General features: G+C 51.1%; 1 protein-coding gene across 1 annotated transcript in view; it reads right to left on the reverse strand.

Annotated features, from left to right (window-relative positions):
- Window positions 1-34: 34 nt before the first annotated feature.
- The window catches only part of AKAP8L (A-kinase anchoring protein 8 like), a 30,508-nt gene continuing 15,095 nt past the window's right edge, over window positions 35-15,447 (reverse strand). Inside the window, exons 5-14 of the mRNA XM_049877223.1 lie at window positions 13,504-13,957; window positions 13,304-13,400; window positions 13,156-13,226; window positions 12,806-12,863; window positions 11,868-11,976; window positions 10,291-10,432; window positions 10,097-10,202; window positions 9,775-9,905; window positions 548-643; window positions 35-397 (exon numbers count right to left, since the gene is read on the reverse strand). Of these exons, the coding sequence (XP_049733180.1) occupies window positions 110-397; window positions 548-643; window positions 9,775-9,905; window positions 10,097-10,202; window positions 10,291-10,432; window positions 11,868-11,976; window positions 12,806-12,863; window positions 13,156-13,226; window positions 13,304-13,400; window positions 13,504-13,957 (1,552 nt within the window). The 3' untranslated portion in view covers window positions 35-109. The remainder of the gene's footprint in view (window positions 398-547; window positions 644-9,774; window positions 9,906-10,096; window positions 10,203-10,290; window positions 10,433-11,867; window positions 11,977-12,805; window positions 12,864-13,155; window positions 13,227-13,303; window positions 13,401-13,503; window positions 13,958-15,447) is intronic.

Below are 15,447 nucleotides of genomic sequence, written 5' to 3' on the forward strand. Positions count from 1 at the left end.
TCTCGGAGGCCCGAGTCCGCCAGTGCCGACAGCGGCGGCGGCGCGCAGAGGAGACAGACGGACAGAGGGAAACACTTTATTGGGCTCGGTCTCCGCCTCGCCCGCGCGGTCACGGGGCGCCCCCGCCGCCCTCCTCGTCGTCGTCGGCCTCCACATCGAGGCCCGGGATTCCGCGGATCTGGCGCTGAAGAGCCCCACCCAGCAGCGGGACGGCCTCCTCTTCCTCCTCCGGGGGCGGCGGCGGCGGCGCGGCGGCCTCGGGCTCCGGGGGCACTGGCGGTTGAGAGGGCCCCTCGGCGGCCGGGGCCTCTCCCAACACCCCTTCGTCCGGGACGCTGGCCTCGCCCTCCTCCGGGTCTTTGTCTTCCTCGGGGCTGTCGGTGAAGGGGTTCTCGCCCTGCGGGAGGGCAGCAGCTGTGAGGCAGGGCGGAGGACCTGGGCCCGGGGAATGGGTCGAGGAGGCGCGGAGGGCCTGGCCCGGGGAAAAGAGAGCGGGGAAGGGGCTGCTGACAGCCCGGCCCCCCAGGGAGGGCCCCGGGGGCTTCACCTTCAGGTAGCGCTCCAGTTTCTTGCTGATGAGCTTGTTGTTGAGGATGCTGCGGGCCACCATGAGCGAGGATTTCTTGGACTGCTCCATCATGAGCTGTGAGCAGAGCAGGTGGGCTGCAGGGCCTGCTGCTGGCCCAGGCCCGCAGACTCCACCCCCCGCCAGGCAGGGTCTACAACTCCTGCAACCTGGCACCTCCACCCTGGGCTCCCACCGACTACTGCAAGAAGCCAAGAAGCAACAGTGAATACAGCCTGCTGCACAACAGGGTCCAGAGATGGGCGGGGCCTTAGGTCCAAGCACAGGGCAACTTTTACAAGCATGGAACCACTACCTGGTCTTTGTTCACAGGCACCATCTTTTTACACTGTGGTTGCTATGCCATCGATTAGATACATACACACACACACACACACACACATTTGCAGCTGTATTTGCAGGCACCTGATCTGCTTACATAAAAACTAAAAATGAACAAATTAGGAAGCTTACTAAAAGCCAAATGTGCAACCTGTGATTAAGTTCACTGCCTAATACCTATGGAGCTCTTTATGTTCAGTACAAAAAAACCAAACCAGTTCCCCTTAAGTCGATTCTGACTCGTGGTGACCCCATGTGTGTCAGAGTAGAACTGCTGCATTGGGTTTTCAAGGCTGTGATCTTTTGAAGTAGGTTGCCAGGTCTTTCTTCTGAGGTGCCGCTGGGTGGGTCTGAACCATCAACCTTTTGATGTGTAGGTCAAGCACTTAACTGTCTGTGCCACCCAGGGACCTTTTGCATTCAATAGGGAAGATACGAAAGCAAGAATACAAGCGTCAAACAGTATACCAAAATATTTCTTTTTAACCCACAGGATTCCATAGATGAAGGATGATACCCAGTAATGGCAAGGCTGACACTTCTCTGTCAGTGGGAGGATCAACCACTTACAAATTTTCTGGAAAGCAGTTTGACAGTTTTTATCAAAAGCAATTATCTGTCTCAGGCAATCCCTCCCAAGAACTGCTCTTAAATTGAGCTGGAACATGCATGAACACTTCCTATAGTGGTGAAAAACTGAAACCCACCCCCCACCCATGTCCTTCAGCGGAGGTGTGGTTACATAAATGATACATTTAAAAGGCCACTTGGAAGCCATTAAAACAGGATTTATCTTTCAACTGACAAAGTAAAAAAGAGGTGTGTTGTAGGCCGTCTATGGAGCATGATAAGTGCCAGGTGACTTTCTCAGAGGCGGGGAGCATGGGCAAATCTCCCTGTCATCATTATAAAGGTCATGTGTTTAACAAGCCATTCCAGAAAGAAAATGATGAAACTGTGTGTCTGTGTTGGGGGGCGGTGGGAAGAGTCCACCTCCACCAATCCCACCAAGCCCTGAGCACTCTACAGACATAAGTTTGGAAAATCATCTCTACTTGCTGTTTCTAACCCCGTCCCCCACCTTCCTTTTTCTTCATACATTTTCTCTATTACTTAGGGAAAAAATTAACAGAACTCATGCAGACGGATTAGGAAACAAGCTAAAGACTCCCAATCAGGATACAAACCAACTCCTTATCCTTACCTAGCAACTTTTCCTCACTGGCCAATAGTATCCTCCTCCTAACATGGGTGGAAACACCACAACATAGATAACTGTACACCCATGTTCACTACTTTTCACAACAGCCAAAAGTTGGAAACCACCAAACTGTCCATCAACAGGTGAATAGATACCAAAATGTAGTATACAATGGAATATTACTCAGCCGTAAAGAGAAATGAAGTCCTGATGAATGCCACATGGATGAACCTTGAAAACATTATGCTGAGTGAAATTAGTCAAGCACAGGACAGATACTGTATAATCTCACTTACATGAAATAAGCAAATACAAACAAACAAAAAAAAAAACCAAACCCAGTGCCGTTGAGTCGATTCCGACTCATAGCGGCCCTATAGGACAGAGTAGAACTGCCCCACAGAGTTTCCAAGGAGTGCCTGACGGATTCGGACTGCCTACCCCTTTGGTTAGCAGCTATAGCACTTAACCACTATGCCACCAGGGTTTCCAAGCAAATATACAGAAACCAAAAATTATTAGCAGTTCCCAGGGGTGGGGAGGGGGGAGGGAGTTTTTGCTTAGTGACAGTGAGTTTAGGTTTGTTGTTGATTGCCGTTTTGATTCTGACTCATGACAATCCCATGTGTGCCAAGTAAAACTGCTCGATAGGGTTTTCAAGGCCATGACCTTTCAGAAGCAGATCACCAGGCCTGTCTTCCAAGGTACCTCTGTGTGGGTTTGAGTCATCAGTCTTTCGGTAGTAGCTGAGGACTTAATTCCTGAGTTCATGTTAATGGTGGTGAAATCATTTGGAAAGAGATAGCAAGAATGGTTGCATGACGACGCATGTAATCAAAGTCACTGAATTATATATGTAGAAATTGTTGAATTTATGTATGTTTAGTTATGTATATTTTCACCACAATAAAAAGGTTAAAAAAAAAGGGGGGGGGCATTTTAAAGCCTCTGGAAAGCATCCTGGAGGGACACGACAAACGAAAAAACATTTAATCCAGAAAACCAACAAAAGGTAGATGAGAAGTGCTAGTTATAGTGTTTGAAATAAGACCTGCTCCCAGCTCAGTGTGACAGAAACTCCACTCCAGTGCATACAGCCAGAACACAGGGCCCCCTCTCTCCTCATACCCCAGTTGGAGGGCTACAGAATCTTCCAAGGAGGAGGCAGGGCATCAGCATTTCTCATCCTTCCCCTAACTACCTACTACAAGGGTCTAAGGTCTGGACGAGCACGGCTGCAAGGTGGGGGCCCCCTTCTCCCGACCAGCTCCCTTCTTGAAACAAAGGATCTACTTCAGTGTGACAAGCTGAGAATCCTGGGGCCCAGATCTCCTGAACCCCAGCTCACTCACAAAGTGCAGGTCCCACAAGGGAGTGGCAACTGAGACAATCAGAGGCCACAGCTACCCGTCCATGGAGCACCCAGCTCCAAAGCAGTGATGTCACTCAAAAAGAAGAGCACTAATGTCCCACCCACAGCTCGAGACCACTGGCTCAGAGATTTTGTCCAGGGCAAGAGGTAGGGCAAAACAGACCTCAGAGTTTCTTCTAAAAGAACTGACTCCCTTTGCAATAGCATGTGGGGAAGTTCAAGACTAAGGGCGTCATCGAGGCAATGGGGGCGGGGGTGGTGGTATATGTGTGGTAAAGTGCAGTTATAAAGACAGATCCCTTAGAGAGATGAGCTACCCACAGGCCAGCTAGTTTCCCAGGCAGAATCAGACAGCCAAGAGCCTTCACAAATCTCAAATATTGACTTGAAAATCTATTCCTGTAAAGAAGTTAAAATTTAATTGGATAAGTCTCTGGAGCAATTTCTGTCCCAGGGCATTAGTGAACACAATAGAGCAATCATCCGGCAATCAGAAGCCCTTAACACCCAGGTAAGGTCAGGAAACAGGACAAAAGCCCCCGACAAATCCACTGTCATTCCAGGGTGACTATGCACAGGCCCACGGCTTCAACCTTCACGGAGCAACATCAGAAGCTTCAAGCACACTGCGGGTATGTGAGTGAGAGACACAGAGACCTCACTAATGATTTAGGAGATGATGCTGGAGCCGTTCTCATTATTCCCTGTCCTAAAATGTGCCCCAGCTGGAGGTGGACTCACGAGGACATATCAACTGGGCCCTGAGGTATAAAGACAATAGCTAGGACAATCTTGGAAAACATCTTTCACAAAAACTTTTAAAACAACAACTCATAAAACAGCACAAAAGACCCACAGACTCTCCACTCTTAACTATTTCTGTTAGCATTTAGTGAATACTAAGATTTGTTGGACCAATGAAGACCCTCCTGACTGTCTTTACTGAAACCTGTACCAACGACTGTTAACAAAGACAATTCAAAATGTAGGATTACGGAGATTTAGCAGTTTCTAGCCAATCTGTGAAAAGGTGAAACTTTCAAAAGTTCTGCCCATTTGTGCTATTAACATATACTGATGATTCTGTAGCATTCCTGGGATTCCTCAGACTTGGGTAGACGTGGCTCTGGCAGCACACTTTTCCGTTTCCCACTTTTGCCTCTTTGAATATATGCCGAATAAAACTTTTCTTTTTGCTTTACCAAACTCTGTGAGTAAAGCTTTCGGGACCTTCATTTGCTGATGTGGCGCAATTGAAAATGAGAAGAAACAGCTACAAACATCCATTAATAATCGGAACCTGGAATGTACAAAGTATGAATCTAGGAAAATTGGAAATCGTCAAAAATGAAATAGAACGCGTAAACACCGATATCCTAGGCATTAGTGAGCTGAAATGGACTGGTATTGGCCATTTGGAATTGGACAATCATATAGTCTACTATGCTGGGAATGACAACTCGAAGCAGAATGGTGTTGCATCCGTCATCAAAAAGAACGTTTTAAGATCTATCCTGGAGTACAACGCTGTCAGTGATAGGATAATATCCATACGCCTACAAGGAAGACCACTTAATACGACTATTATTCAAATTTATGCACTCTGAAACTGATCGAACATGCAATCAAGATGCATTGATAATTACTGGTGATCAGAATGCAAAAGTTGGAAACAAAGAAGGATCAGTAGTTGGAAAATATGGCCTTGGTGATAGAAACAATGCCAGAGATCGAATGATAGAATTTTGCAAGACCAACGACTTCTTCATTGCAAATACCTTCTTTCACCAACATAAAAGGCAACTATACACATGGACCTTGCCAGATGGAACAAAAGAAATCAAATCGACTACATCTATAGAAAGAGATGATGGAAAAGCTCAATATCATCAGTCAGAACAAGGCCAGGGGCCGACTGTGGAACAGACCATCAATTGCTCGTATGCAAGTTCAAGCTGAAACTGAAGAAAATCAGAGCAAGTCCACGAGAGCCAAAATATGACCTTGAGTACATCCCACCTGAATTTAGAGACCATCTGAAGAATAGATTTGATGCATTGAACACTAGTGACCAAAGACCAGACACATGAAGAAAGCAAGAGATCATTGATTGAAAAGACAGGAAAGAAAGAAAAGACCAAGATGGATGGATGAGGAGACTCTGAAACCTGCTCTCGAACGTATAGCAGCTAATGCAAAAGGAAGAATTGATGAAGTAAAAGAAGTGAATAAAAGATTTCAAAGCGCAGCTCAAGAAGACAAAGTATTATAATGACATGCAAAGAGCTGGAGATGGAAAACCAAAAGGGAAGAACACGCTCGACGTTTCTCAAGCTGCAAAAGAACTGAAGAAAAAATTCAAGCCTCGAGTTGCAATAGTGAAGGATTCTATGGGGAAAATATTTAATGACGCAGGAAGCATCAAAAGAAGATGGAAGGAATACAGAGAGTCATTATGCCAAAAAGAATTAGTCGATATTCAACCATTTCAAGAGGTGGCATATGATCAGGAACCGATGGTACTGAAGGAAGAAGTCCAAGCTGCTCTGAAGGCATTGGCGAAAGACAAGGCTCCAGGAATTGATGGAATATCAATTGAGATGTTTCAACAAACAGATTCAGCGCTGGACGTGCTCACTCGTCTATGCCAAGAAATATGGAAGAGAGCTTCCTGGCCAACTGACTGGATGAGATCCATATTTATGCCTATTCCCAAGAAAGGTGATCCAACCGAATGTGGAAATTATAGAACAACATCATTAATATCACACGCAAGCAAAATTTTGCTGAAGACCATTAAAAAACAGCTATAGCAGTGTCTTGACAGGGAACTGGCAGAAATTCAGGCCAGTTTCAGAAGAGGACATGGAATCAGGATATTGCTGATGTCAGATGGATCCTGGCCGAAAGCAGAGAATACCAGAAGGATGTTTACCTGTGTTTTATTGACTATGCAAAGGCATTCGACTGTGTGGATCATAATAAATTATGGATAACATTGCGAAGAACGGGAATTCCAGAACACTTAATCGTGCTCATGAGGAACCTTTACATAGATCAAGAGGCAGTTGTCTGGACAGAACAAGGGGATACTGATTGGTTTAAAGTTAAGAAAGGTGTGCGTCAGGGTTGTATTCTCTCACCATACCTATTTAATCTGTACGCTGAACAAATAATCCGAGAAACTGGACTATATGAAGAAGAACGGGGCATCAGGATTGGAGGAAGACTCATTAACAAACCACGTTATGCAGACGACACAACCCTGGCTGCTGAAAGTGAAGAGCACTTGAAGCACTTACTAATGAAGATCAAAGACCACAGCCTTCATTATGGATTGCACCTCAGCATAAAGAAACAAAAATCCTCACAACTGGACCAATGAGCAACATCACGATAAACGGAGAAAAGATTGAAGTTGTCAAGGATTTCATTTTACTTGGATCCACAATCAACAGCCATGGAAGCAGCAGTCAAGAAATCAAAAGACGCATTGCATTGGGCAAATCTGCTGCAAAGGACCTCTTCAAAGTGTTGAAGAGCAAAGATGTCACCCTGAACGCTAAGGTGCGCCTGACCCAAGCCATGGTATTTTCAATCACGTCACATGCATGTGAAAGCTGGACAAGGAATAAGGAAGACCAAAGAAGAGTTGATGCCTTTGAATTGTGGTGTTGGAGAAGAATATTGAATATACCATCGACTGCCAAAAGAACGAACAAATCTGTCTTGGAAGAAGTGCTGCCAGAATGCTCTTTAGAGGCAAGGATGGCAAGACTGCGTCTTACATACTTTGGACATGTTGTCAGGAGGGATCAGTCCCTGGAGAAGGACATCATGCTTGGCAGAGTACAGGGTCAGCGTAAAAGAGGAAGATCCTCAAGGAGGTGGATTGACACAGTGGTTGCAACAATGAGCTCAAGCAAAACAACGATTGTAAGGATGGCGCAGGACCAGGCAGTTTTTTGTTCTGTTGTGCATAAGGTCGCTATGAGTCGGAACTGACTCGAGGGCACCTAACAGCAACAACAACAACAAACTTTGTGATGTTTTTACCTTAAACACTAAATAATGCAGGTAGTCACTAAACAAACAAGCCTGGGCAGGAAGATGCCAGTACCCAAAGTTGCCACATTGTAGTTTCTAAAATGGCCAGTTTTCAACGAAAATTACAAGACGTGCAAAGAAACAGGAAACTCTGACCCACGCATGGGGGGGAAATCAACGGAAACTGTCTTGACAGCAGCAGCAGGAGCAACAACTACAAAGACTTCAAAGTAGTCATTCTAAATATGTTCAAGAAGCTAAAGAAAATCATGCTAAAAAAATATTGTGACAATGTTGCATCAAATAGAATACCAATAATTTTTTTTTTAAATCATCCTGAAGCTGAAAACTACAATAACTGAAATGAAAAATTCACTAGATAGAGTCAACAGTAGACCTGAACTAGGTGAATAAGCAAACTGCACAGAAATGATGCAATTCGAAGAACACTGAAGAAAAACGAAAAGAGCCTCAGAAACGTGGGGCACCATTGTGAACTAACATCCACATTACAGGAGCATGAGAAGAAGGAAACATTGTTAAGTATTTAAGGAAATAATGGCTGAAAACTCAAATCTGATGAAAAAAGTCATCTACACATCCAAGAAGCTCAACGAACTTCAAGTAGGATAAATGCAAAGATCCACAGACACATCACAGTAAAAATGCCACAAGACAAGGAGAAATATTAAAAGCAGCAAGAGAAAAATGAATTATCACTTACAGGGGAACCTCAGTAAGGTTAACAGCTGACTTCTTATGAGAAACAACAGAGGCAGAAAGCAGTGGGACAACATATTCACAGTGTTTGAAGAAAAAAAAAACTCAACCAAAAATCCTATATCCAGCAAAGCTATATTTAACAAATGAAGGTGAAATAAAAACAGTCTCAGATGAATGAAAACAGAGAATTGATTGTTAGCAGACCGGCCTTACAAGAAATAATAAGAGAAGTTCTTCAGGCTGAACCAAAGTGACTACAGACAGTAATAGGAATCTACACATTCCTCCACTACCACCAAAGGTAACTAACCCACTAAAAAACCCACTGCCCTCGAGTGGATTCCGACTCATAGCGACCCTATAGGACAAAGGTAACTATGTTATTATAAAAAGCAACAGAGAGAGAGAGAGACAGACAGAGAGAGTGAGTGCCCTGGTCACACAGTGGTTAAGAACTTGGCCGCTAACCAAAAGGTCAGCAGTTCGCATCCACCAGCCGCTCCTTGGAAACCCTATGGGGCAGTTCTACTCTGTCCTATAGAGTTGCTATGAGTCAGAATTGACTCAATAGCAACAGGTTTGGTTTTTTTGGTTATAGGTATTTTAATTTTTATCTATGTGTTTTTTGCTTTCTGTATCATTAAAAAAAAAAAAAAACCCATTCCCATCGAGTCAATTGTGACTCATAACAACCGTATAGCAAGTTAAAAATAGGCTGATCCTTCAATAATTAAAAGCCTGTACGTAAAAGAAACTTTTTGCAAAAACAAATGCATATTTTTCTTTTTCTTTCTTCTCCTGATTTAAAAAGTAAACATACAAAATGATATGTATATAATTGCATTGTTTGGCCTGTAACATAAAACATGTTACATTTTTATGTTCTTAATACACATTCATAATGCAATATACATTTATAACGTATCACATGAGAAAGTCATCCGAGACCCCTGCTCGCTGACTCACACCCCCTGCACTTTATACTACCCCATGCCCTCATGGTCCTTAAGCCAGCTTCAATTCCCAGCCGATGCACCTCCTGTGCAGTCACCACCCCTCTGTCAGGGGAGGCTTGTGTGTTGCTATGAGGCTAAACATGTTTCAGCAGAGATTCCAGACTAAAATGGACTAGGAAGAAAAGCCTGGCAATCTACTTCTGAAAATCAACCAATGAAAATCCTATGGATCACAACAGTGCAGTCCCCAGTTGTTTGATCATGGGGATGGTGCAAGACCAGGCAGCGTTTTGTTTGGCTGTGCATCATGAGATTGCCATGAGTTAGGGGAGACTTGATGGCACCTAACAACCACAATGGTCCTTAAAGGTCCAGCTCCGATGCCTCCTCCACCTGGCCAGAGTTCTCATTTCCCACCCCTCTCTGAAGCAGCACTGACTACACTGGGCTGGGAAAGGCTTTCTCTCTGTACCACCACCACCACCACGCCCGACTACAGCTCCTCACAGGCAGGCAGAGGTCACAACCCCAGCACCTCCCAAGGCCACCCCTGTGAACTCTCACTCACTCTGCGGTTCCGGTTGTGATCCATGGTCTTGAGGTGCTTTTGGATTACCCCAAATTGCATGGGAATGAAGAGGTCGCAGGCCGCACAATGAGCCGCCTCCACCTTCCGCACAAAATGCTCCATGGCAATTTCTGTGGGGGCAGAAAGAGGGGTTCTCCTCTGGCCCAGGAGTTTGGGGAAAACCCAGAGCAGCTCCTTAGCCCTGGCCCTGCTGCTTCTGAGTGGCCCGAGGTGGTTCCCATTGACCACCCTGCCCCTGGGGACTAGAGGGCGGGCCAAGCTAGGTCTTGCCTGCCAAGCGGGGATAGGGGAACCTTCTCACCTTGGGTCAGATCCTGATCTCTGTAGATCTGCTGGATCAGACCATCAAGGTCCTCCACAGTCTTCCGGAGCTCCTCTGTCTTCTTGGTCTTGTTGGCTACGTACTCCTGTCAGAGACAGCGGAGGTTTGGGGAGTCTGCTCTATGCCCCAGGGCCCAAGGAAGCTAAGAGCAGCCATAGTGCTCTGGGATTCACCTGCAGGAAGTCGGCCGTCTGCTTTGGGAGCTTGGTACCAACAAACTTGAAGTGCTCCTTATGAAACTTGCTGTCCAGGTGGCTGGCCATCTCATCCTCATAGAAGGTCCGGTATTTGCAGAGAGAGCACACAAACTGGATCCTGCCACAGGAGGGAGACGGGGGCTGAGGCTACGAGGGCCCCAGGGAGTGGTGCTGCCGCCTCACCCAACCCAGCTGCGGGCCCTGAGATAGGCCTGGCTCACGGGCCTCTTGAAGTGTGGCCCCCGCAGGGGGGCAGGCTGGGACCGGGGCTCGGGAGTAGAATGGGATGGAACGTCTGCAGGCTGCAGTTACTGCAACGCGGGGCCAGGGGAGGAGCTCTTCCTTCCCACAGGCAGAAGGCTGGGCCCGAGGCAGCAGCTGCTGCAACAGGCAAGTGAGTCGATGGACGGCTGCGGAGGGCCTCGCTGCCCAGGCGGGGCAGGAGCACGTGCACTCGGCCCAGCTGGGGACTGGAAGGCAGGCTGCCCCAACTCAAGCCAGGTGGCCCTGAGGTGCGGAGTGGTGTGCGCAGTCCCGAGGCAGGGCCCGAAAAGGTGCTGAAGCTTCCTTCGGGGGCCTGGGGAACTCAGAGGCCCAGCCCGTCCTCTGCTCAGAATGCTCAGGGGTGGTGTCGGGAGGGACAGGAGGGAAGCAGGCCTGGGCCCCGGCCGCCTTGTCTTCCTCTTCCGAGAAGAGACCAGTCTGAGCTGGAGGAGGACGCCTGCCTGGCCTGCCAGAGGGCAGCCTGGAGTCACCTGGGCGAGGTGCTCTGTCTGGGCCTGGTGTCCACAGCAGAAGCCCGGGGTCTGGGGGCTGGGCTGGAGCAGGCCGCCATGACAAGGGGCGGAGGAGGCCAGCCGCCACCGAGGCCTCGGGGCGGGTCCCTACCTCTGCCGGACGTCCTTATCTGGGCCACACGGGGTCAGCTTTGTCTGGAGAGCCCAGGGGCCGGGCGCCGGCGAGGCTGAGGAAGGTCCAGCAAGAGCAAGAGTCTGAGGCGGAGGAGGAGGAGGCAAGCGCCAGTGCGGGAGCCCTGAGGGCAGACAGACCCAACCAAGGGGCGTGAAGGACTCAGCCGCAGACAGCCCGGCCTGGTGGGGCCGGTGGGAGGGGCAGAGGGCAGGCCTGCGGCTGCCACAGCCCACAGGGGCTGCCGTTTCTCCTGGGCGCAGCGGCGGCCTCCTGGCAGCTAGCTGGGGCGGCACAGGCGCCTTGGACCTCGAGTCTCTGATGAGCTGGCCCCCTCCCTCGGGGGCATCGGGCCCCCAGTGCACCTTGGGGCTCGTGCGCTGAGTGACTTAGCGCCGGAGCTTCTGGGCAACAGTGCTGAGCAGTGTCGGGTCTTGGGCCAAAGACTCCAGCGGTCGCCAGGCGGCCGCAGAGGGGCAGGGGACGAGCCAGACCTTGGGAGCTGGGCCTGGCGGGAAGTAGGGGCCATGCATGGCCAAGCAGGTGCGGCTCCTGAGGGAAGCCAGGGTGTAGCGCAGCAACAGAGAGCTACAGCTGCTCTTCTGGCGCGGCCTGCAGTGGGCAGAGGTGGGGAAACTGGTTACCTTTCCACCATGCGGTCGCGCTGTCGCTTCTTCTGCTTATCTTGGCTCTTCTTGCCTGCCTGCAGCTTGCGTTTGGCCTGGCCACTCTCATCCGGGGCAGTCAGGGCCCCTGTAGGAGTGAAGGGAGCCGTCACCACCTGGGCTTGGCAAGCAGAGCAGGCCTTGTAGCCAGAATCCCACCATCTGCTCAGGCCTCTAACCACAAGTTGGCTGTGGGCCTGGTCTAGGTGGGGGGTGGGTCTGGCTGAGGCCCTGACGGGGAAGACACACGTCGAGCCCACTACTCTCCAGGATACCCACACTCTGTACAGGAGGCCAGAGGAAGGCTAGAAGTGAGAGAGGCTGTCTCAGTGGGGACAGTGGCACTGTAGCAGGGTGCTAGGAGGCTGCAGCTGGGGCCTAGGTGCAGCCCCCACAGCCAAGGCCCTGGCACTTACAGTGCCCTGCCCAACCCTTGCAGGCACCATGGCACCCATGTGCAGAGGCCAGATTCACTGTTAGGCACCTGCTGGTACTCATCACTCGGGTGGGAGGGACATGGCTCCCAACAGGGGCTGGGGTGGGAGAACACTACAGGAGCTGGGTGAACTGCACTTGGGTGCCAGCTCGAACCCCAGCCACTGAGGACTTGCAACTGTGGGATACTGAGGGATCAAGAATGTGTCTAAGGGTCCCCACACTTTTCCTTACTGCCCCCCAACCCGAGGCAACAACCAGTGTGCTAGATAGGGGCCACTGCTGTCCACAGCCTCTGCCTGGGAAGACTAGGGGTAGGGGGAAGAAGAAAGGAAGGGAAGGAAGAAAGGAAGAAGTCATGGTCCCTGCCAGCACACACTGGTCCCACAGAAAGAGCCCTAGTGGCCATACTCTACCACAGCCCTAGCTGAACCCTATCCCAGGAGCACCCGGAAGAGCACCAGGCTGCTCACCAGACTCACCTGAATCTTCTTTGCCGTCATCCTTCCCATCCTCTTTTCCTTCCTCGTCCTCTCCTTCCTAGTACACAATTTCCGAAAACAACTGTAAAACTGTGCAGTCATTCCCAGCAACTCTAAATGACACGTCCTGTGTTGGGCCGGGCACTGGGCCAGAGCTGCCCATCCTCCCGCAACCCTTGCAGGGATGGTTCACCCCCCATTCTCTGGTAAGAACACAGTGGCTCTGGCTGGTGGCTGCCCACACCTGCGCACCTTCTAGCACTGATTCCTCACCCTGGCCACCCTGCTTGGGGACCCAGGGCAGCCCACCAGGACTTATAAATACAAAAGCCCAGGGCTGAGGCACTTACCACCCTGGAGCTCTTCTCCACAGCCTCGGAGCCATCGGCAGCCTCAGTGGCCTCGCCCTCAGTGCCCTCATCTGGAAGGGAAGAGCAGGTGAGTCCAGCTCGGATCAGCAGGAGGTGGGGTGCTGAGGCAGCCCGCCTTCAAGCTCACCGTTGTCAGAGTCGCTGTTGTCAGAGCCGTCTGTCCTGGAGGCCTTGCTGTCGGGCTCGTCAGGGCTCCCCAGCTGCTTCCTTTTCTTCTTCTTAGTCTGTGATGGGAAGAGGACACGGTCAGTGGGGAGGCTCTGGCTCTTCTCTGCACCCCCAGCCAGGGTGCCAGGGGCTAGACAGGATGAGGGTGGCTCCACTCACTCGAAAGTCGGCTGGGGTCCAGGTCTTCCAGGTGCGCCGCATCTGCTTCATGCCGTTGCCAAAGCCAAAGCCAAAGCGGGAGCCACCCGGGAAGGCACCCCCACCACGCACACCCTGGAACACGCTGTACTCCGGGAGGATGTTCTGCGAGAAGAGGGAGGGCAGCCGGGGGGCTCCCGGCATGCACTGGCCTCGGGCCCCCACAGGCTCTTCCCACATGCGCCCATAGCCTGAGGCCACCGGGCGGCCTCCGCGGGCTTCCCTGGCCCAGCCCTGTGCCCGAGGGCCAAAGGCATCTCCTCCACGCATGCGGAACTGGTCACGGTAGGCATCGTACTGGCCCTCATAGGCCATCTCCATCTCGGGGTCAAGCTCGCCGTAGTCGTAGCCTGACCGGTACAGGTCACGCTCACTCAGCATGGCCCTTGAATTGCAGGCCTCGTAGGAGTCGTACCTGTGGAATCATGCAGCCAGCATCAGGTGGGCCCTTGAAGCCAGCCTACTGCATCTGCCCTCCCCAAGCCCTTCTGTCCAGACAAAACCCGGCTCCAGCCTCCACCCCACCATGGTTCAACATTCAGAAATGCCAGTTAAGGGGCCCAGGCCTGTCAGAATAGAGTTCTAGAAGCAGAGGAACCTCGCTGCCCCACACCTGAATGTGGCCATGAACCAGCTTGGGGGCCCTAAGGAATGACTGCCGACCAGGACAAGGGCTCCAGCTGCCATTGCAGACACACATGCATGTGTCTGTAGCCACAATGCTAAGGGCAGCTGCTAGCCCTCTGTGGGTAAACTGAGCCTCTGTACATCTTGGGACACACGTGGGCCATTGGCGCCGTGAAGACACGTCCACCGAGGCCCAGGGTGCCCATGAGAAACACCACGTGGGTCTCGGCCCTTGGGACTGGTAGAGCAGCAATTGCAGGCCAGCCCCAAAACTCCATAGCCCCTCACCATCCACAAGGAGAGCAAGACAAAATGGGGAGTATGGCCTGTTGGTGACTAGAAAAGGGCTGGATTATACTTTTTTTTGAAGCCCAGGGCAGGTAATTAAACCCACATGGCAATGGCAAGGGCAGGCAAAACCTCCCGCCCAGCTCTCTGGAGAAGTCACCATAGAGTTGCTGCCCATCCCACCACAGAGGATGTAGGGATAACTCATCTTCTAGGGGTCCCTCCCAGAACTCTGTCTTTACTAGGCAGCTGGGAGGCAGGGCGGAGCGGGGCAGCCATGGGGAAAGCTTCAGCATGGCCTCAGCCCCAGCCCCACTCCTCGCCTTACACAGGCCCTGGCCAGGCGCTGCAGCACCAGCCCCACACACCACAGAACCTCAGCCAGGCAGAGCCCATGTTGCCACTGACACGCTGGGCCAGTCCTCCCTACCTTTGGCAGCCTCAGCTCCATATGCCCAGGACTGCAGAGTTAGTGCAACAGAGCCCATGCAAGCCAGCTCTCTGCCTCCCCCCACCTCCCACCCAGCAGTGGCCCTGGACGCCTCACTTGGCCCCACCAATGCCGGGCAGGCCTCTCCCCACCCTGCTCCACCCACGTTGTAGCTGGAACCCACCAGGCCACTCCACACCGCCCTATGGGGAAAATATATGTGCACTCCTCCCCAGAGACCCTTGCTAGGGGAAAAAAGCACCCATGGGGCAATGACAGCTGAGTTCATAACAAGAACCCACGGCAAGCTGCTGTGGACCAAGGTGGGTTGAGCTTGAGTGCCTGGCTCCCTACACTCACTGGTGACCTCCCTGTCCCTTAGTGTCCTCATCTGCACAACAGGGACCACAGTGTCCCTCCCAGGGGCCCTCTCAAGGACTCAGTGGGCCCGTGCCCCTCAAAGCACCTCAGTGCACTCAGGAACCACCCATGCCAGTCCCGGCACTTCAAGTCAGCAAGCGGCCCAGCTCACTGTGGCCTACCCTGAGGGCTGGGTCCCA

This window comes from Elephas maximus, chromosome 3, assembly GCF_024166365.1.
Source record: "Elephas maximus indicus isolate mEleMax1 chromosome 3, mEleMax1 primary haplotype, whole genome shotgun sequence".
Taxonomy (NCBI): domain Eukaryota; kingdom Metazoa; phylum Chordata; class Mammalia; order Proboscidea; family Elephantidae; genus Elephas; species Elephas maximus.